This window comes from Halichoerus grypus, chromosome 3 (assembly GCF_964656455.1).
Source record: "Halichoerus grypus chromosome 3, mHalGry1.hap1.1, whole genome shotgun sequence".
Taxonomy (NCBI): Eukaryota; Metazoa; Chordata; class Mammalia; order Carnivora; family Phocidae; genus Halichoerus; species Halichoerus grypus.
This window is the reverse complement of record NC_135714.1, coordinates 21,019,024-21,040,735: the sequence shown is the minus strand read 5'-3', so window position 1 is coordinate 21,040,735 and position 21,712 is coordinate 21,019,024. Positions and strand designations below refer to the sequence as shown.

The 21,712-nt window shown below is 35.2% G+C and overlaps 1 protein-coding gene across 8 annotated transcripts in view; it reads right to left on the bottom strand.

The window, feature by feature from the left end:
• Positions 1 to 21,712, bottom strand: part of RBPJ (recombination signal binding protein for immunoglobulin kappa J region) — a 220,561-nt gene that overhangs the window by 34,772 nt on the left and 164,077 nt on the right. For 7 of the 8 annotated variants that reach the window (XM_078068470.1, XM_036099850.2, XM_036099851.2 and 4 more), the window contains one exon: positions 9,711 to 9,749. In XM_078068470.1, the coding sequence (XP_077924596.1) occupies positions 9,711 to 9,749 (39 nt within the window). Of the gene's footprint in view, positions 1 to 4,713; positions 4,733 to 9,710; positions 9,750 to 21,712 lie in introns of those variants that run through there. The other variant, XM_078068473.1, reaches the window with a different exon arrangement.

The window sequence follows — 21,712 nt, the reverse complement described above, 5'->3', positions numbered from 1 at the left end:
GGTTTTTATTCTCCCTCCCAAATAGACAAAGCCATTACATTGTAGGGACTGGGTCAACATCACTAATAGAACATTACTTCTGTGTTCTATTATTTTAAGTTTCTATTTATTTAAGTTTATTTTGGAAACGCTACTTCTCGTGTAGAGAAAAATCAGACTTGAGGATTTTGATAACATGTAGCAGGAGGGATTACTGACATTGAAAGATAGGTCATCACCTTGGTTCTTAGGTATCTAGGCCTGGTTGATCCAAACTTGGCTCCTTGAATCCCAGGGACCACATGGACCCTTCCTATTCCAGCTCATTTTCTTCTTCCCCCAAGATGCCCTACAAAGATACGACTGGCCTAAGTGAAGTTCGATATTAGCTGCAGCCACTTTTACATGAATTATTTACCACTTATAAACTAATTACCTGACTAAAAATTATATAGAGCAATATATATTAATATATATATTATATATATATTACTATCAATGTATATTTAACTTTATGGTTTTATTTTACTATAAATCTAAATTTGTTTCATTTCAACTTAGTTTACATGGTGTTTGCTACTCACGGTTGTCTTATGATGAAGTAAAAGGAAAACCCATAATTAGGTTAAAACATGAATATTGTACTCTGTAATATAAAATGTAAAGTAACCTCTGATTTCTTGAAAAGAACCAAAGCAGACATTAATCTGACCTAAGTCAATAAAAAATGGATGATTCTCATGTCACAAATTGAAAGGGACGGATCATAAATAGGCATAGCAAATAGTGACTTTAACTATAATCCAGGGCAGACAAGAAGAATACATTGCTTTAAGAGTTTCTCATTAGGCACTGGTAAAATGCTTCTCAAAACGGCATGCTATGGACAAGAAAGAAAAGAGATTCAAAAAGAAAAAAATATGGGCTCACTCAAAGACAACAGAACCCCAAAATTAAAACACAAATATTTACAAAATGTATATAACCTGTGTTGAAGTAAACAACAGATACGGAGGTTAAATTTTAACTATTCTCTTAGGATGTTATTCCTTATTCTGGGGCAACCTGAAAATAAGCCAAATGGCAACTGAGTTTTCCAAAAGTTTGACCAGGACAGTAATGGAATATGTACCAGTACAGTGAGAACAGAGGTATGGTAGTGAGACCAAAGGGGACAGGGTTTCAAAAAAAAAGAACCTTATGAAAGAAATCCCGATAGTAAATGAATTCAAGCAAACGCATGAGTTCGTGGATACCGGTCTGCAGTATCGCAGAGGGGAAGAAAGGTAAGAGTACATGCCGTTGAAGGTTGCCTATAACTCAATCATATTCAAAATTTCAGTTCTAACCTTCTGATTATTGACAAAATGGCAAAGTCTCTTAGTACAATGGTGTTTTAAGTTGAATAACATCTATGTTTTCTAAAAGCACGTGTTACAGTGCTGCTGCAAGTCGTAACTGCAGAGCTCAAACACACTCTCACATAAGGAACAGACACACTCGCTGTGATCTATTCAGCATACCTGGAGGGACTGGCACCTAGTTGCATTGCAACTAATATTTTCACTGATGACCCCAGGCTCTAAATGACAAAATGTTAAGCCTCCACAATAAAAGAACTGTTTCTCTACGTCAATACAAGGTCTGGTTATTCCGTTTTGTGTTTGAATCCACAGCCAGTTATACCTGTGAGTCTCATGAAGGGGACTATTTCAAGAGAGTAGGATGCCCTTGTAAGTTAGCACTCAATTGTTTCTATATATGTGTTTCTGAAAGAATGTAATATTTAAAAGAAAAAAAAGTGAATCCACGGTAATGCTGAGTAGTACATGGTGTTAATTATCCTTAATCAAAAATTTACATTTTGTGTAGGCAGAACTGTGTTCTAAGCACTATCCAAAACACTGTCCTCTAATAAAAAGACAATTTTTCAATATTGCTTAATTTGGAAGATTAGGGTAAGGACAGAATAGGGTCGTTTTAAAAGATTTATTTTTTAAGGGACCCTCTCTGAATTAATTCCCTACCTCCCCCCAATTAAAAGAGATATAAAATTCCTTTAAAAACATTTTTAAAAATGTATTTATTTGAGAGAGGGCGGGAGAGAGAAAGCACGAGATGGGGGAGGGGTAGAGGGAGAGGGAGAAGCAGGCTCCCCACTGAGCAGGGAGCCCAACTCGGGGTTCATGGGATCATGACCTGAGCAGAAGACAGACACTTAACCAACTGAGCCACCCAGATGCCCCTAGAAACATTCTTAATAGAATAAAAGACACTAAAGTTTTCCAACAGAGAAAACTCTTTAAAGGAAAAATGGGAAAATGTGATTAAAAGGAACCAGAGAAAATCTACATTTGCTATACTATCAAAAGGGAAACTTCTTAATTTTTACTTTGGGCTTAAAATTAAATTCTTATCAGAATTGGTCATTGATTTTACAATCCAATTTTCTGTTTTATACAAACTGTTTTTACTAAATTTTCTTTGTATTAGCTTTGATAATAAAGAATAAGGGGTGCCTGGGTGGCTCAGTCAGTTAAGCATCTGATTCTTGATTTCAGCTCAGGTCATGATCCCAGGGTTGTCAGACTGAGCCCTGTGTTGGGCTCCGTGCTGGGCATTCAGCCTGCTTAAGATTCTCCCTCTCCCTGTGCCCTCTGCCTCCCTCTCTCCCTTTCTAAAAAATAAAAATAATTTTTTAAAAAGGTAATAAAGAATAAAAACCTGTAAGTTCGTTCTCTTTAAAAAAGATTTAAAAAGAAATAAAAGCTTAACTGAATTCTCCCCCTAGAAGATACGCTAATTCCTTTTAAGGTATTTTTAAAGGACAAAAACTAATAAAATCTTTTACAACTTTATTGAGATTTAATTGAAACACAATAAAATGTATTCATTTTCAAGTGTACGGCTGGGTAATTTTTGGCATATTGGATACACCATCACCACAATCCAGATGAAGATAGTCATCATTCCCAGGTTTCTCTTCTGCCTCTTTGTAATCCCTCCTCCTACCTCTCCCTGTTCCCAGGAAACCACTGGTCTGCTTTGCCATTATAGATTAGTTTCCATTTCCCAGAACTTTATACAAATGGAATCATATAGTAAATATCCATTTTTTTTTTTTTTACTTTTTGAAACCTGACAGTAATTATCGTAAGATTTATCTGTGTTGTTGCATGTATCACCAGTTCATTCCTTTTATTGCTGAATAGAAATCCATCGTAGAATATTCCACAATTTGTTGATCCATTCACCTGCTGGTGGATGTTTGAGTTATGCCTGTTTGGCTATTATAACTAACACTACCACAAAGTGGAACATCTGTGTTTAAGTCTTTGTATTCACATTATGTTTTAATTTTTCTTACTAAATATGTAAAAATGGAATGGCTGGGCCATATGGTAGGAGTATACTTAACTTTTTAAGAAAGTGCCAGATTATTTTCCAAAGTTGTTATACTACTTTACATACCCACCACGAGGATATGAGTGTTGGCTGTTCTAACATGTATTTCATTGTGGTCTTTTAAGGTTTTGGTGTTTTTTTTTTTTAAGATTTTATTTATTTATTTGACAGAGAAAGAGAGAGTACAAGCAGGCGGAGCAACAGAGAGAGGGAGAAGCAGGATCCCACTGAGCAGAAACCCCGACGGTGGAGCTCAATCCCCAGGACCCTGGGATCACAACCTGAGCCGAAGGTAAACGCCTACCCAACTGAGCCACCCAGGTGCCCTCTCACTGTGGTCTTACTTTGCATTTCTTTAATGGTTATTTGCCATATATACACATTGTCTGGAGTATCTGTTTAAATCATTTTCCCATTTAAAAAAAGAGGTTATTTCCTTATTTTTTTGGAGTTCTTTTCATAATCTGGATACAAATGCTTTATTCCTAATTTGGATGAAGTAAAATTTATCCATTTCTTTCTTTCAGAGATAGTGCTTTTGGTGTTATATCTAAGAAATCTTTGCCTAATCCAAGGTCACAAAGATATTCTCCAATATTTTCTTCTAAAAGCTGTATAATTTGAAGTTTTACATTTAGGTATATTTTTAGCTAATTTTTATATATGGTTCTAGACATAGATCATAGTTATTTTGTGTTTATGTGTATGTAAATGATAGGGACATACGGATATCCAATTGTTCCAGAACCCTTTGTTAAAAACCCCTTAACTAAATTGCCTTTGCACTTTGATTGAAGAACATAGATCACGAGAACTGTTTCTGGCTATTATTCTGTTACAGTGATCTACCTTGGCTATCTTTACGCCAATACATCCTTGATTACTGTATGCAGCTTTCTTTAAAGTTTTGAAAACAAGAAGTCTACCTTCTTACTGCTCTTTTTCAAGGTTGTTTTGGCTAATCTAGGTTGTCTGCATTTCCATATAAATTTTAGAAACAGCTTGTCAACTGCTACAATAAGTTCACTGGGATTTGGCTGGTAGTATGTTGAATCCATAGATGAATTTGGGAAGAAGTGACATCTTAAATTGATTCTTCTTTCTCAAGAACATTTATTTTGGACTTCAAGCTCTCTCAACAATATTTTAAGGTCTTCAAGTGTATAGTTTTTGTACGCCTTGTGTCAGATTGTCCCCTAAACATTACATATTTTTGATGCTATTAAATATAGCATTTTTTATTAAATTTCAATTTCCCATTGTTCATATAAAAAATACAATTCATGTTTATATGTTGGTCATGTTTCCTACGACCTTGATAAAACTCACCTATTAGTTTTAGCAGCTTTTTTTTATAGATTCCATAGGATTTTCCATATAGATGATCATGATGTCTGCAAATAAAGACAGTTTTACTTCTTTCTTGCCAATCTGGATACCTTTCTTTTCTTTCCTGGACTTACTGTACTAACTAGAACCTCAAGTACAATGTTAAATGGAAGTGGTAAAAACAGACAATCCTGCATTGTTCCTGATCTTGAGGGAAAACATTCAGTCTTTCACAATTAAGTATCGTGTTAAATATAGTTTTTTCATAGGTATACCTTTTCAGAATAAGGAAATACTTCTATTCCTAGTTTGATGAGAATTTTGATCAAGAATGAATGTCAAAAGCTTTTCCAAACCTCTTGAGATAACCACATGATTTTCCCTTTTGTTCTGTTAATATACTGAATTACACTGATTTCCATTTGTAAGATAAAGCCATACTGTTGTTTTCATTGTGAAAATTTAAGACTTTTTGCATCTGTGTTCGTAAGGGATATTGGTTTATAGTTTTATTTTCTTAAAATGTCTCTGCCCTGCTTTTAACAAGGCAATGCTGTCCTCAACAAAATGAAATGGAAAGAATATCCTGCTCTCCAACTTTCTGGAACAGTATATAAAGAACTGGCATGATTTATTTCTCAAATGTCTGGCAGAATTCAAAAGTGAAATCATCTGAGCCTGTAGGTTTCTTTGTGGGAAGGTTTATAATTACAAATTTGATTTCTTTAGATATTAGGGCTATTTAGGTTATCTGTTTCTTCTTGAGTAAGCTTCAGTAGTTTACTAGTTTCAAGGAATTTGTGCATTTCTTCAAAAGTTGTTGAATTTATTGGCAGAAACTTATTTGTAATATTTGTTATCTCCTTTCCAGTTTTTTATGTCTAAAAAGGTCTTTACTTTGTCTTGCCTGGGGATAAAATTCTAGGTTGCTGGTTGCTGCATTTTTTCCCCCTTTGAGTACTTTAAAGCTCTTGCTTCACTGTCTTCTCCCTAGCAAGGGAGACATTCCTTTATGTATTTTTTTTTCTCTGTTGCTTTTAACATTTTCTTTATCACTAACTTTAAGCAATTTGGTTACTATATGCTCCAGTGCAGTTTTTGCACTTGGGTTTACTGAATTCTCAGAACTATGGTTTTAACAGTTTTCACCAAATTAAGGAAAGCTTCAGCTGTTACTTCTTCATCTCTTCTTTTAGTCAAACGATGACTCCAATTACTTGGATGTTAGCCACTTGAACATAAACCACAGCTCACTTATGATCATGTTTTTTTACCCCCAGACCTTTCCTCTATGTTCATTTTGGCTAGTTTCTACTGCTATGTCTTCATTAGTCTTTCTTTCAGCAACATGTACCTGTAATTAATTCCATCAAGTGTATTTCATCTTAAATATTATAATTTTCATCTCTAGAAATTTGATTTAGATACCTTTTTAATCTTCCATGTCCTCTATTTAACTTGTTCAATCTTTCCTCTAGCTCAGGAATCGCAATACAGTTTATAAACCAAATCTGATGCACCCCTCTTTGTGACAAAAATTGTACTCCAGTGTACAGACACGTCCATTGGTTTACATGTGGTCTATGGCTGCTTTTTTACAAGAGTTGAGTAGTTACAGCAGAGGCTACATGGAGCTCAAAAACTAAAATATTTAGCATCTGACCCTTTAACAAAAAAATAGGCGAACTCCTGATGTTAGCATACTGAACATACAGAAGACAAATATAATTGCTATAATGTCATTGATTCCATCATGTATGTCATTTCTGGGTTGGTTTAGAGTTGGTTTAGATCCTCATATGGATCATATTTTCCTGCTTCTTTGTATGACTGGTGTATTTTGATTAGATGTTAAGACTCAGTAAATCTTACTTTTGAGTATTTGATATTTTTCTATTCCTGCAAATTTTCTTGAGCTTTGTTCTGGTATACATTTAAGTTACTTGGAAAGAATCTGATCCTTTCAATCTTGTTTTTAAATTTTGTTAGGTAAAACCAGAGCAGCATTAGTGTTGGCCAAATTTTGCACCACTACTAATGGAAAACCCTTCTGTGTGTAGTAGTACTCTAGTAGATGCATCGTGAAGTATAATATTTTTCCACTTTAGCTACTGGGAACAAGCAGTTTGTAGTATGAGCTTTGGGAAATTTTTTCTCTAATTCAACTTGGTTTTTAATCCCCAGCCTTGGATAATTTCCCAACACATGTGTGCTGATCAATACTCAGCTGAAGACAAGAGAGGACCTTCTGCAGATCTCTGGATCTCTTTCCTCTCCAGCTCTCTGACCTGGGAACTCCAGCCACCTTGAACCTCTAGATACCTAGCTCCATCTCTTCAGCTCAAGGTGCTTACCAGGCTCCACCTGCTCACCTCACTTGTTTCCTGTCTCTCAAGGATCACTGTCCTTTCTTGCCTGCCAACCAGTATCTTGAAAACTGTTATTTTATATATTTTGTCCAGGTTTATAGCAGTTTCAGTTTGGAGAGTAATTCCAGTTCCTGTTACTCCACCTTGGCCAAAAGCAGAAGACTGAAAAGCTTACTAAAATTTTCCAAGCAGGGAAAATTGCTTAAAGGGTAAATGGAAAATCATGATAAAGTAAACAGGACCTAATTATATTACTGTATATATTTAAGGAAAGGAAAGGAAAGGACAATTTCCTTATGATATTTATTATCATCACACTGATTGCTATTTTTATAGAGGTATCCATTAAAAGCAAGTGATTTATTCATCAAAATATATTTTATGGTTAGGAGTCATTCCATAACCAATATATTACTACTGGTAATAAAATAAAAATATCTATTAAATTGTAACTTTCAAAATGTCTACACACGTGCTTAGAATTTCTTCAAGATATTTACAAACATGTAATTATATTTAATGTCTTTAGAATTTTTTTTAAATTTAAGTAATTTCAGACTTACAGGAAAGTGGCAAAAGTAGTACAAAGAATTCCTAGTCCCCTTTCCTCCAGACTCCCTAAATATCAGTATTTTACCATATTTACGTTTTTAAACTAATGCATGAAGAGCTCATTGTAGACATTAAAGCCCTTATACCCAAAATACTTCAGTGTTAATTTCCTAAAAACAAAGACATGCTCTTAAACAAGCATAATGCAATTATCACTGATACAAATACTTGTATATACAGATTTCATTCAAATGTGCCAACAGTCCCACAAACATCCTTTATGTCCTTTATTTGGGGGGTGGAAGGCAGTGTTGAGAAACTGTAAATTAAGTTGAGCTGGAATACAGACATACCATTCACTTATGTATTGATATCTATGGCTGATTTGGGGATATAAAAACTGAGATGAGAAGTCACAGTAGCCTCAGTATGGACCAAAAAGTCTAACATGTTTATTATCTGGCCAATTATAGAAAACATTTGCTAACTCCAGCTTTAAAACAAAAGAAAAATTCTTCTTCCTGACCCAGGATTTAGTTGAATTTAGGGGTCATGTCTTTTTGGTCTTCATTAATCTGCTATTCCTCAGTCTTTCTTTTTCATGATCCTGATAAGTTTGAAGATCAAATGCTGTTTATTTTATAGAATGTCTCTCATTTGTGTCTGTTTGGTGTGTTTTCTTATGCTTAGATTTAGCTTATGCATTTTTGGCTGGATCATCACAAAAATGACATTGTGTCATCCTCCTCAGGATGCACATGATGTTTATTTGTCCATTACTAGTGATGTTAATTTAGATCACTTCATTAAGGTAGTGTCTGCCAAGTTTTTTCACTGTCACGTTACTATTGTTCACTTTATAATTAATACATACTTTGTGAGGATATGCTTAGAGACAAAGTAAATATTTGTTTCTCATCAGACTTTAAACCAATAGTTTAAGCATTCACTGATGATTTTTGCCTGAAACAATTATCACTGTAGTGGTTGCCAAAGTGTAACTTCCTAGTTCCATCATTCCTTCTACGTTTATTAGGTGGAATTCTGCTATAAGAAAAAGAATTCCTCTCCCTCTACTACAGGATCATTTCTTTAACTCAGTGTAGACTTTTAAACTGTATGTTATTCTATTGGTTCTTATCTATTACTATCATTATTTATTTTGAGGATTAAAGCGTCCATGATTTGGCTAAAAGGGAACCTCTTCAAACTGGTTCCCTTTCTGTGTCCTTCTGGCATGTCCCCATCATTCTTTGTGTGCAACACCTTTTTAATAATAAAAATAACGTGGAAATAACCCCAATGGTCATCAATGTGAAATATTAAAGGAGTAGTGTGAAGGCAATGAAAAACTATGGAGACATGAAAGAGAACAAAGTAGAAGACGTACAGTAAGTGGAGTTAAAAGGTCCAGAACAATGGTAGAGTATGATGCCAGACAAGAAAGATTAAAAAAAAAAAAAAAAAGACGAGCATATGCTTATATACGCACGTAATTTTCTTGAAAGATACTAAGAATACAGGATTAACATTAACTCTAGGATGTAACTGTGCAACTAGGTGTCCTACCTTTTACTTTACAACTGCTGATTGCTGAAAAATTTAAAAATCATTTTCAAGACTAATACTTTCAATTAACATTTGTAATTAAAATGTGTATTGTAAATTAGAACACAATGTAATACTTATAGCTTCCTTAAAAGTGAGTAAAATCTTATATTTTCTTTAAAATTCTTTTCTAAAGCATTTATTAAATATCATCAGGTGCTACCCTAAATGCAGCTAGATTGGCTAGATGTAGGAAGCTATCTTTACATTGTCACCCTATTTATATTAACTATATAATACTCAAGATTCTTGAAAGGTTTTACACCTTCCCCATTGAACTATATCCTATTATCCTCTTTTTGGTGAGGTGGGGGAGGGAGGATGTGGGGGAAGGATGGGAATAAGCTTATGATCTAGATACCAGTATTTGAATAACTTCTTTTCAAGAGCACCTAATAACAGTTTTTAAGATGACAGGATCTGATATTTCCATGAAAGGTTTGTGTGAAAGACTAATATAACGCTTACCTAGTGAGTCGTTTAGGTGGAGGCCGCTCACCAAATTTTCTGGAAAAAATAAGAAAAAAAATAAATATATAGGCTGTACGACACATTCCGTAGTAAGCTTTTTAGGCACCATGAAATCTCCTTTATGACTTATATTTCAACTCTACTAAAGAACAGCATAAAGGAAAATCCTCTAATAACCACCCATGCCCAGAAATAACAAAATACGTACTTTAAAAATGGTTCCTAAACAAAAAACGCACCCTAAATAGGCCTTACACACCCACTCTGAGCATGTAGCATAATGATTAGATGAGGGTGACAGGTACCTCCTAGAGACACCTTGCAAAAAGCAAACAAACAAAACCCAACAATGACAACAACTAATCAAAGACCCCCAGTCTCACACAACCTGCAACACTCAGAAAAATCCTCAAAGCCCAAGAGGTGGCATAGAGCTTAGTTTGTCATGTGCCAGGAACTTTGCTGTACATTCTTTATACCCTACCATCTTTAATCATTACAAAACAATTCTGGGAAGTACATAAGGGCTCATTTTAAAAAGGTAGAAAGCAACTTGCCCACAAAGTAAATTAAGTGGTACGCAGAGTTAAAATTTAAACCTAGATGTTGACAAATATTATCAAAGTTTGTATGGAACCACTGAAGACCCAGAACAGCTAAAGTAACCTTGAAAAAGAAGAACAAAGCTGGAGGTATCACAATTCCAGGTTTCAAGGTATATTACAAAGCTGTAGTAATCAAAAACAGTTAGGCACTAACACAAAAACATGATCACAGATCAATGGAACAGAACAGAAAACCCAGAAATAAACCCATGCTTATATGGTCAATTAATTTATGACAAAGGAAGCAAGAATATACTATGGAGAAAAGAGGCTCTTCAATAAATAGTGTCGGGAACACTGGACTACTACATGCAAAAGAATGAAACTGGACTATTTTTTAATATTATAGACAAAAATAAACTCAAAATGGATTGAAGACCTAAATGGGAGACCTGAAACCATAAAAATCCTAGAAGAGAACACGGGTAGTAACATCTCTTCAATGGCAAAAACAACATTTTTCTAGGTAGGCCTCCCAAGAAAGGGGAAGCAAAAGCAAAAATGAACTATTGTGACCACATCAAAACAAAATGCTTGTGCACAGCAAAGGAAACCATCAACAAAACAAAAAAGGCAACATAATGAATTAAAAATTAAAAATAGAGGGGTGCCCGGGTGGCTCAGATGGTTGAGCGTCTGCCTTCGGCTCAGGTCATGATCCCAGGGTACTGGGATCAAGCCCCGCATCAGGCTCCCTGCTTGGTGGGGAGCCTGCTTCTCCCTCTCCTACTGCCATTCCCTCCACTTGTGCTCCCTGGCTCTCTCTGTCAAATAAATAAATAAAATCTTTAAAAAAATTTAAAAATAGATATTCCTCATGACCCAATAATTCCACTACTGGGTACCTACCCAAAGAAAATGAAAACACTAATTCAAAATGATATAAGCACCCTTATGTCTATTGCGGCATTACTTGCAATAGCCAAGACATCAAGCAACCTAAGTGCTGACAGACAAACAGATAAAGAAAATACGGTGTGTACACACACACACACACACACACACACACACAGGAATATTACACAGACATAAAAAAGGGAGATCTTGCCATTTGAGAAAACATGGATGAACCTAGAGAGTATTATGCTAACTGAAATAAATCAGACTGAGAAAGACAACACCCCTATGATGTCACTCGTATGTGAAACCTAAAAACAAAAACAGAATCAGACCTATAGAGAATAAACTGATGCTTGACAGAGGGAAGGGGTATGGGGGGGGGGGAATAGGTAAAATGGGTAAAGGGGAGAGGGGGATACAGGCTTCCAGTTACAGAATGAATATGTCATGGGAATAAAAGGCACAGCATAGGGAATATAGTCAATGATATTGTAATAGTGTCGTATACTATCAGAGTGTAGCTACATTTGTGAGTTCAGCATAACACAGAGAGAAGTTGAATCATTATACTGTACACCTGAAACTAGTGTAACCTTGTGTCAACTATATGAAAAATCCTAAATGTTGTCTACTTAACTAGCTCATACTATATGGCCCTTCAGAAAGAAATATGCTAAGTGGACAAAAAAGCATTTCAACTGGTTGTAAGAGGGCAAAGAGAAAAGCCTGACAAAGGACAAGAAAGCACAATTCAGGCTTGAGTTAGGATACAGCATGAAGGTTAAGAAAAATGCTCTAGAGTGAGATCGGCTGAGTTCAAATCCATGATTCAGATCATGCCATGTGACTGATGTTACTTGACTCCCTAGACCTCAGTTTCCTCATGTGTAAAATGAGCACAGTGACTGTGTTTACCTCAAAGAGGTGTTGAAGGGATTAAATGTGTCAATATATAGAAAACACATAGAATAGTGCCTGGTACACAGTAAGAGCTCAACAAATGTTAGTAGTTATTACTGTATTTTAGTTATAAATCAGTAAGCCAAAGCTATGAAATAAAGGAATTAATTGGGATGCTAACAAGGATAAGTAAGTACAGAGGAAGAAGAAACTAATTCCTACGTGATGCCCTATTTCCTCTGAAATAGGAAATGAGGTCTTCGGAGAGATGGTGGAAGCACAACCCTTGAAAAAGACCAACAGAATTTTGTTTTCTTTTTTAAGCAGATTGCAGTTATAAACAGGTTAAATGACTTGTTCAGTCACAGTTAGAGGTTGTGAAACCTAATCTGACTTAAGATTTCTCCACTGTATTTGATGTCCCACAAAATTATCAACTTTGATGATAAAAGTCTTAGAATCCAACGCAGTTCATTTTGTTGTGTAACTTAATGCCATATGACGTTGTTTATGAACTCACAATTTATAAACAGTGGGTATCTGTGACTATGAATATTTTTGTTAACCCTGAAATACTGAAAACTGACTTATTTGAAATAGCATAAGAATATGAGTAAATAATCCAAGCTTTTGTTGGAAGAATTATTTATTAATTCTTTGATTTTACCCTATAGGATATTAAATTTTAAAAACCAAGAAACAAAAAACACAATGTTTTGGTAGGAACATGAGCAAGGCCACTGAACACCATCGCTTTTAAAACACTGAACTACTGGCAAATCTGTGGAATTCGGTTATGGAATTAAAGGCAAAAATCTATTCCTGCATCTTTTTCCACAGAAAGAATTTTTTGAACCTTTGAAGCAGATTAAATGTACCATTACAGCATATGACTAAAATGTAACTGCCTCACTAGGTTAGATGTAATTTACAAAAAAACCAAGAAGTTTAAGACAGCCTTTAAAATACTTCTTTGTATATATACGTAAGAGCATAGCTATACTTTTTTTTAAATTTTATTTTATTATGTTATGTTAATCATCATATATTACGTCATTAGTTTTTGATGTAGTGTTCTATGATTCATTGTTTGCGTATAACACCCAGTGCTCTACTCAATACGTGCCCTCTTTAATACCCATCACCAGGCGAACCCAGCCCCTCACCCCCCTCCCCTCTTTATAAAAAGAAGGAAAGTGAGACGTGGCCAGAACCTACTCAAGGGGTTAAAATGGTGAAAATTTTAGAGAGACATGGTTAACAAATGAAATAAAGCTTTTCAATGAAGATCATGACACAGTACTCTTTGTACTAACTACTAATATTCCAATCATCAAGCACCCTTTGAGATCTAACATAAGTTTGTTACAGGACTAGTAAGAGATCCACTGCACTCAATTGAAATGTTTTGTTCCTTGGTGCTCTGAAACGCTTTCAAAATTAGATCAACAACTAAATATTGATTAAAGTATCTGTCTCTCTTTTTAGAAATACCTGTTAATGAAGTGAACAATTACAGAGCATGCTCATGCAGTACAACTCCTGCCCCCATAGAAAACATGTGCAAGAGAACTCAACAGTGTGCATGCCGAGCTTGAACAGCACTTCAAAATTTAGCATCATTCTATCTAGGTGCCATCCTAAGGCTAGGTATCTTATAAATGTTAATAAGATTAAATTGCTTCTTCAGTATATAATAAAGCATCTCCAATAACTGTTGTGTGCCATCCCAGTCCTTTCTTTAATGAATATGTGATCACATTCCTATTTATCTCATTAAAACTAATGGTTACTGTATCTACTACAATGGGGGAAGAGTAAGAAAAGGGGTTTTCTGAGAAAAGTCATGAAATCCATTTAGTAGGTTCACAATGCAAAATTCTGAAGGCTGCAATTAAACTAAATTCTAATTATGTAATAAAATTCACAAGTCTACATACTTGAAAAATGTCAAGTTATAACAAGGTACTGTATGGATCCTGAACTTAACAAGATCCATTTTCACTACTAATCTGATATACAACTAATACATAAAACTTCAAGAATTATCTACTGCAAAAAGGTCCATCTTTAAACATGAATGACTCAAAATTCATGATGTAATATTTATATCATGTATTCAAAATACTCAGTTTTCAGCAGAAATGACTATAGTCCATTATCAATTTCTCAGAGGTTGATTATAATTTAAACACTAAGCTCTGTCTCTCCCTCTCCCAACAGGGAATGGTGAGATAGGCAGGTACAAGAAAAACAAGGTGTCTACTGACATGATCTGTGTTAACAACTGAACCAGAAATAAGCTGGACCAACCAATTTTAGACCACTCTTACCTAAGATGCTTTTCATGTAAGGTTTATAGTGTATTTAACAATAAAAAATAATCTAAATCGTTAAGTACCCAAAGGATGGTTTTAATTTTACAAAATACTGAGTTAATTCTTCATCGTAACAAAGAATATAAGGTTGTAGGATCATTTGATAGTATAGGTTGTCATCTGTACCAAGTTCCTCATATTTTATGCATGCTGTATTATGTAAAATGTCATTTTGATTAAATGTAATAATCAATCCTGTTTATATTTAAGGAAAAAAGTTATGACTCTGGCTTTTCTTTTTAAGTAACAAACAAAAGTTAGCTTATATACAGATGATTATACCCTATCGCACGTCCCTTCCTTCTTGTTCTGTTCTGTGTATTTTCCCCTCAGACCCATATTGGCGAATGAAACACAAAAATCCATGTAATTTACCTAACAATGCTCTTATAATACTATAGCTCAGGAAAATTTATGTGATCTAAAGTATATATGTCATAAGTATAATTTTAAAGTAGCAAATTCATTTTGCTTTAACTTCACTAGCTTTCCCTTTCTAAGATAACAATGATCTTTTATTCAAAATAGGAAGAGCTGGAGAAAATGTTAATTACTCTATTTTCATATACCTGAAGTAAAAGGATTTTTAAAAAGCTACCATCAATCATTAAACATAGTGTTTCCTACCTATAAATAGTACTGTAGTTCCCAGATATCCTCCAATGAATTATAATTTCCAAATAAGTAAAAAACCTCTGTACACATTACGCTTATATTACACACTTCCTTTTTAAGCTCACAGTGGAGATGCAATATTGTTTTCTCCTATAACACAGATACATTTCCTTCTATATTTACCAGTCTGTTAAGAAAGTGCATGACCACAAACGTACTGAGGACAAACAAGAGAAAAATTTTATCATAACTTCACCATCTTAACACCTTTTCTACCTAACAGATGATTCACATGAGAAAATCAAGTCAAAAATCAAAAAGTGGGGGAGAGGATACAAGAAAAATCTTTTCTGAATATAGAACAATTTGGTAACATGTTGCTAAAAAAGCCCCAAGAACCTGATGTTATCTAGTTTTACCTAGTTAACAATATTAGAAAATCAGTTTTAAAAACACAGAGCTCGCTGGAAAAGCAAGCACAAGTCATGTGGGAAACTCTTCTGCCCTAGGGTTGTGGAACTAAAAGCAATTTCTATTTTTCTGTATTTCATAAATTTCTGCCTAAACAGAAATGAGGATAATGAGATTAAAATAAATGAAGGCAAGAAACACTGGTGCAGTATTTGCAGGAAATAAGAAGGAAGGAAAGCATGAACAATTCAAACTCGTAATTAAACCAAACTTTACACCAAATTTGCTGTAAACAGTATATTATTTTTATACAGTTTGAAAGTATTGGGATTCCTACAATTTAAGATAGTGAAATAAAATAGTACTTGATTGAGGGAAAATTAGGAAACTTTATTCTATGACAACATATAATATGAAAAGCAAAGCAAAATGTACTACAAGTTGTTTAGTAATTTAGTCACAAAAAAATAGGAATGGCTAATTAGAAAAGGCTGCATATAACATTCTGTCCTTGTCTCCAGAGTCACTGATTCACCTAGTAGGAACCAGGTATAGGTATTTGGTATACAACAGTGAACAAGAGACACAAATCTATGCCTTTATGGAACGTATATGCCATTAGGACAAATGGACAGTGACATATATTCAAAGATGTTCTTCTATGTAATTAATAAATGCAAAATTTTAAAAAACCAACTTAAATATTATACCTACACTGAATATGATTGAAGATTACTAGGTGACCAATTGAAAATATTTTTAAAATAAATATGTAATTTATCTCTACTGTAAAAAGCTTATTCATTCTCCATCCATGGCAGAGAAGAGCCTCTTAAGTCACACAACTTGTAGACATGTCCGCCTTTGTCGTACTTCAATTTCTAGTTTTGAACTTGCTCTTACCTTAAGAACCACATTTGATAACAATACTGCTCAAAACCTGTTGAGGTGTAACCAGCGGTCCTTGGCTACTAAAACAAAGACAACCGAGCACGATGTACTCTCCTGGACTATCACATTTATTAAACATGTTTCTATTAGAACAGATATCCTAAGGGGTAGACTTCAAAGACAAACCATGCTTGCAGCCCCATCAGGTGGAGAAACATGCTCCCCTTCTTAATTCCGTGGACTGGGTAGAACATTTGAAAAGCACTGTTTTCCTTAATTTTTATTCTACCTTTTCTTTACAATAAAAGAAAAATTTCAACTGAACTTTGTAACAATCTGGCAGCAGTTTCTGAAAAGCAGCAGGAAGAGCAGAAAGAAAGGTGACTGAGACCAACTCCAGCTGCGCTCAGCATCTGCCTTCTTAGGTATCTCCAAGATTATTGCCAGGTTGAGGGTGCCTTCCCAAAAATCCATCCTGAGAAAGGACTTTCCCAGGTTAAATCTACAAGAGCCATCAGTCTTCCTATCCAGATGGCATGACTGAGTTGCGAGAACACTGGCATCCATTAACATTGCATATGAAGATCTCATATGGAAAGTATGCATCTTAAAATCTATGGCCTCCACAAGAGGGGGTGATCAGACACTGGGTAAACTAATTTCATGTATCAAAAGACTGAATGGGGCAAACTGACCTCAACTGCTTCCTAACATGATGCATTAAGAAAAGTACAGTATCACTTCTGGAATGTTACTGCCAAAAAATGCAGAACCTGAGTCTTAACATGAGGAAACATAACAAACTTAAAGCGTGGAAGAGTCAACAAAATAACTGAACTATACTTTTAAAAGCATCAAGGTGATAAAAGGCAAAAAACTGAGGAACTGGCCCAGATTCAAAGAGGCTAAAGATGCATAATAACTGAGTGCAACATACTATCCAGCATTTACTTCTGCTATAAAGGACATTATTTAGACTGACAAAATCTGAATAAAACTAGCACAGTGGAGAACAGGATTATATTGATTTTAAATTCCTGGTTTTGATAATTGTACCGGGGTTATGTAAGAGACTGTCCTGATTTTTAGAAAAAATCGCTGTAGTACTTAGGGAAAAAAGTAAGGGGGTATGTTGTCTACTTCTTACCTTCAAATGGTCTAGAGAAAATAAATGTGTGTGTGTGTGTATGTGTGTGTGTAAATATATAGAGGAATAAAGCAAATGTGGTAAAATGTTAACACTTGAAATATTTGGGTGAGCTTCCTTGTATTATTTTTGCAATTTTTCTGTAAACTAAAATTATATCAATCAGAATAAAAAGGCCACACTCAGAGAAATACTAATCTCTTGATCAAGTTGCTGGCCTGACCCTGCTTGCCACAGAACCTGGTGGTGACAAACCTATCAAAAAACATTCATGGGAGGTGTCACATAAAAGACTATGGCCAGCTTCCTGGCACAGCTTTTATGTTCTCACGACAATTATGCAAGGTTCGCTTGCTGTAGATGTAAAGTTTGATAATACTCAGTGCTAGTGTACAAGTGGAGAAACAGGAAATCTCATGCACTGTTGGGAGTTTAAATTTGTGCAATCTTTTTGGAAGACATTTTAACAATGTCTATTGTAATTCTAGATGTGAATTCCTTTGAATTCCTAGTCATTTTGATTCTGGAAATTTATTATATAGGTAGACAAATATGCATACCAAGATACTGAATAAAGCATCATTTGTATTAACAAAAAAATTTTAAATTCCAATGTGTATAATTAGGAATAGATTGCTGATTACATATAACCTCCCAGTCATGGCTATATACACACAACAAAAAACAATCCAGTCAGTAGCATTCATTTTCAATGAGGAAATAAGATCTACATTTTTATCCTCTCCCCCCAAGTACACATATAAAACAATACATACAACTCTACACACAATTATTTGTGATAATGGTGGGCAGTGGCAAAAACTCCATTTTGCTCTACAATGCATTATACAATTAAACAGGTGTTTTATTCTTTACTAATTAAGTTTGATTTAGGTAAATAGCAAAATGAAATCACATTCTCTAGGAATCAACTCACACCAAGTCTAGAATACAGCTAACTTAAAATAAAAACAGAAAAAGGCACACAAGTTAAAAATTTACTCAAAAAAATTGTCTCCGCAAATTTCACTGGGTGGGCTACTTTAGAAAAAATACGCCCAATTCAAATAAGGAAATTCACACCCTTATGGAAAACATATTGCCACAAAGGGAAATACTACGCAACTTAAAGAACTTTAAATAGGTTTCAATCTTAACTATCTGTTTAATTTTTGTTAAGAACTCCTTCAGACACTTTACCTGACCTTATAAACTGCTTTGTAAGGCAGTGTTCAAGAAGTGGAAAGTATCATCTGACGAGAACACAAAATGTATCATACACAGGAGAGGTAACCAAGTGCTGTGGTTAAGTACATGGAGTCAGGAGCTGGGTTGCTTAAACTCAAATCCTGGCTTTAAGGCAAACTAATGGAAGCTACTTAAACTCTTTCTCAGTTTCCTCAACTGAAAACACAGATAAAAGTACTTCCATATAGGATTCTTGCAAGAATTTAAAATGTTCATATGTGTATAGCATCTAAGAGTGCCTGGCACTGCATAAGCACTCAATAAAATACCACTACTCCTTCAAGGCTGGATTACTCAATGATATTTACTCTAATAAATACGGTAAAACTGAAATGGATCCTTCGAAACAAATACATATGTATATTGGTTTAGAAATACATGTAAATAACCATGCATCTCATAGGGGACAGATAACCAGAATATAAAAAGAACTCTAAATCAACAACAAAAAACCTGATTTAAAAATAGAAAAAGGAAAAAAAAATAGGAAAAGGACTTGAATAGACATTTGTCCAAGAAGATAAACAAAAGGCCAATAAGCATGTGAAAAGATGTTCAACATCACTAATCATTAGGAAAATGCAAATCAAAACCATAATGAGATACCATTTCACACCCATTAGGATGGCGATCATCAACAATAACAGAGAAGACAGTGCTGGAGACAATGCACAGAAACTAGAATCTGTACATAGCTGATGGGAATGTAAAATGGTGTAGCCACTGTAGAAAACAGTATGGGGGTTCCTCCAAAAGCTAAACAATTACTACTTGATCCGTCAATTCCAATTCTGGGTATAAACCCAAAAGAAGTGAAAGCAGGGACTCAAACAGACACTTGTACACCAATGCTTATGGCAGCGATATTCACCTCAGCCAGAAGGCGGAAACAACCCAAATGCCTATACTGATGAATGAAGACAAGAACAAATGTGGTATATACATACAGTGAAATATTATTCTGCCTTAAAAAAGGAAATTCTGATACATGCTACCATGTGGATGACCTTGAAAACATTATGGTAAGTGAAATAAAGCCAGACAAAAAAGGGCAAATGTTCTAGGATTCCATTTATATAAGGTGCCTAGAGCAGTCAAATTCATAGACAAAGAAGTAGAATGGTGGTTGCCAGGAGCTGGGGCTGGGGCTGCAGCTGGAGGTGGGGGGGGGGGGGGCGGGGGGCGGAGAGCTAGTGTTTAACGAGTACAGAGTTTCAGTCTGGGAAGACGAAAACGCTCTGGAGACATGGTGGTAATGGTTGTACAATAATGTATATGTACTTACTGCAACTGAACCGTACACTTAAAAATAGCTGAAATGGTAAATTTTAGGTTCTATACATTTTACCACACACAAAAAATACATTTAGTTTTGCCTTAAGCTATAGCTTACAGGGGCGCCTGGGTGGCTTAGTCGGTTAAGCGTTTGCCTTCGGCTCAGGTCATGATCCCAGGGTCCTGGACTGAGCCCTGCATCAGGCTCCCTGCTTAGTGGGAGTCTGCTTCTCCCTCTCCTCCCCACTTGTTCTCTCTCTTGCTATCTCTGTCTCTCTCAAATAAATAAATAAAATCTTAAAAAAAAAAAAAAGAACATGTAATCTCATTAAAAAGAAAACCAAAAAAAAACCCATGGCTTACAGAGGGATAGTGGCTTTGCTTTAAGGGGTCCTATGTTACTACCAGGTCAAGTGACACCTGTCTGGTAACAAAAACAGACAAGTAGGTGCCAAAACAAACAAAAGAAATGAGGAGTATATGTATATATAAAAAGTACACATGTGTACATATACACACAAATGGTTCCTACTACTATTAAAGCAAAGATACAAAAGGAAAGAGAGGAGTTTATCTGAGAATCTATACCTTTCAAGGAAGGGCAGCCCAGACAGCATGTAAGCAACCCATCAAAAACTGTTTAGGACTAAACATCTTTCATAGAAAATCCACAAGTGATCATGGACAACTGGCTTGTATATGAGATGAAGTCACAAAGTTTTCTCCCATGCACTTCCCCTCTTATTTCTCACCCCTACCTCAAATTATAAGTAGTGAAGATTTTTTCCTCTTTACAAATTTTCTGTCAGACATGTTAAGTTGTCAGTTCTTTGAAGGCTAGGTGGTCAACTGAAATTTTTTTGCAAGAAGAAATAAATCTGATATTAATCAGAAGAGGAATTAACTTTTCTCTCATCTCCTAAATATTCTTTCCAATGCTAGTGAGACAAGGAAGGTAGGGAGGGAAGGAAGGAAGGAAAGAAGAAGCAGCCAGCAAAAGTAGAAGACATTTTCCCCTACCTCAAATGAAATTTAGAAGGCCATAAGAATGGGGCACCTGGGTGGCTCAGTCAGTGCTAGGACTCTCGATTTTGGCTTCGGTTGTGATCTCAGGGTCGTGGGATCGAGCCCTGAGGAGGGATCCATGCTCAGCGCAGAGTCTGCTTGTCCCTCTCCCCCCACCCCCGCTCTTGTGTGAGCTCGCCTCTAAATAAATAAATAAATATAATCTTAAAAAAAGAAAAAAGAAGAAGAAGAAAAAGGCTGTAGGAGTATACAACCACCCGTAACAGGATTTTTTTCACCTGTTCTTCACGGGTTTTACTCTTGGAAATACATGCAACATTTAGTGTATAAAACACCTGTCTGGAAAGGGCTCTAGTTATCTGTTAACCACTGCCTAGGACAAGTGAACAAGAGGCGTTTGGCACTGAGATAGGTCAGAACCCCAAGAAGTGACTATCAATGATTTCTGTTAGGGAAGCTTGACCTACAGCAAAAAGGGCCAAAGAGAGTTTTAGTAGGAAAGGATATGAGGAAGACAAGTTACATTTCAGGAGGTTTCTCAGGGTAAGTTCCTGCCTCCCAAGAATTAAAAAACTATGGAAAAATAGGTAATTTTCAGTTAAAAAAAAAAAGCGTAACTATTAAGCCAAAAGACCTTGCAATTTTAAAGTTAGATTCTATATG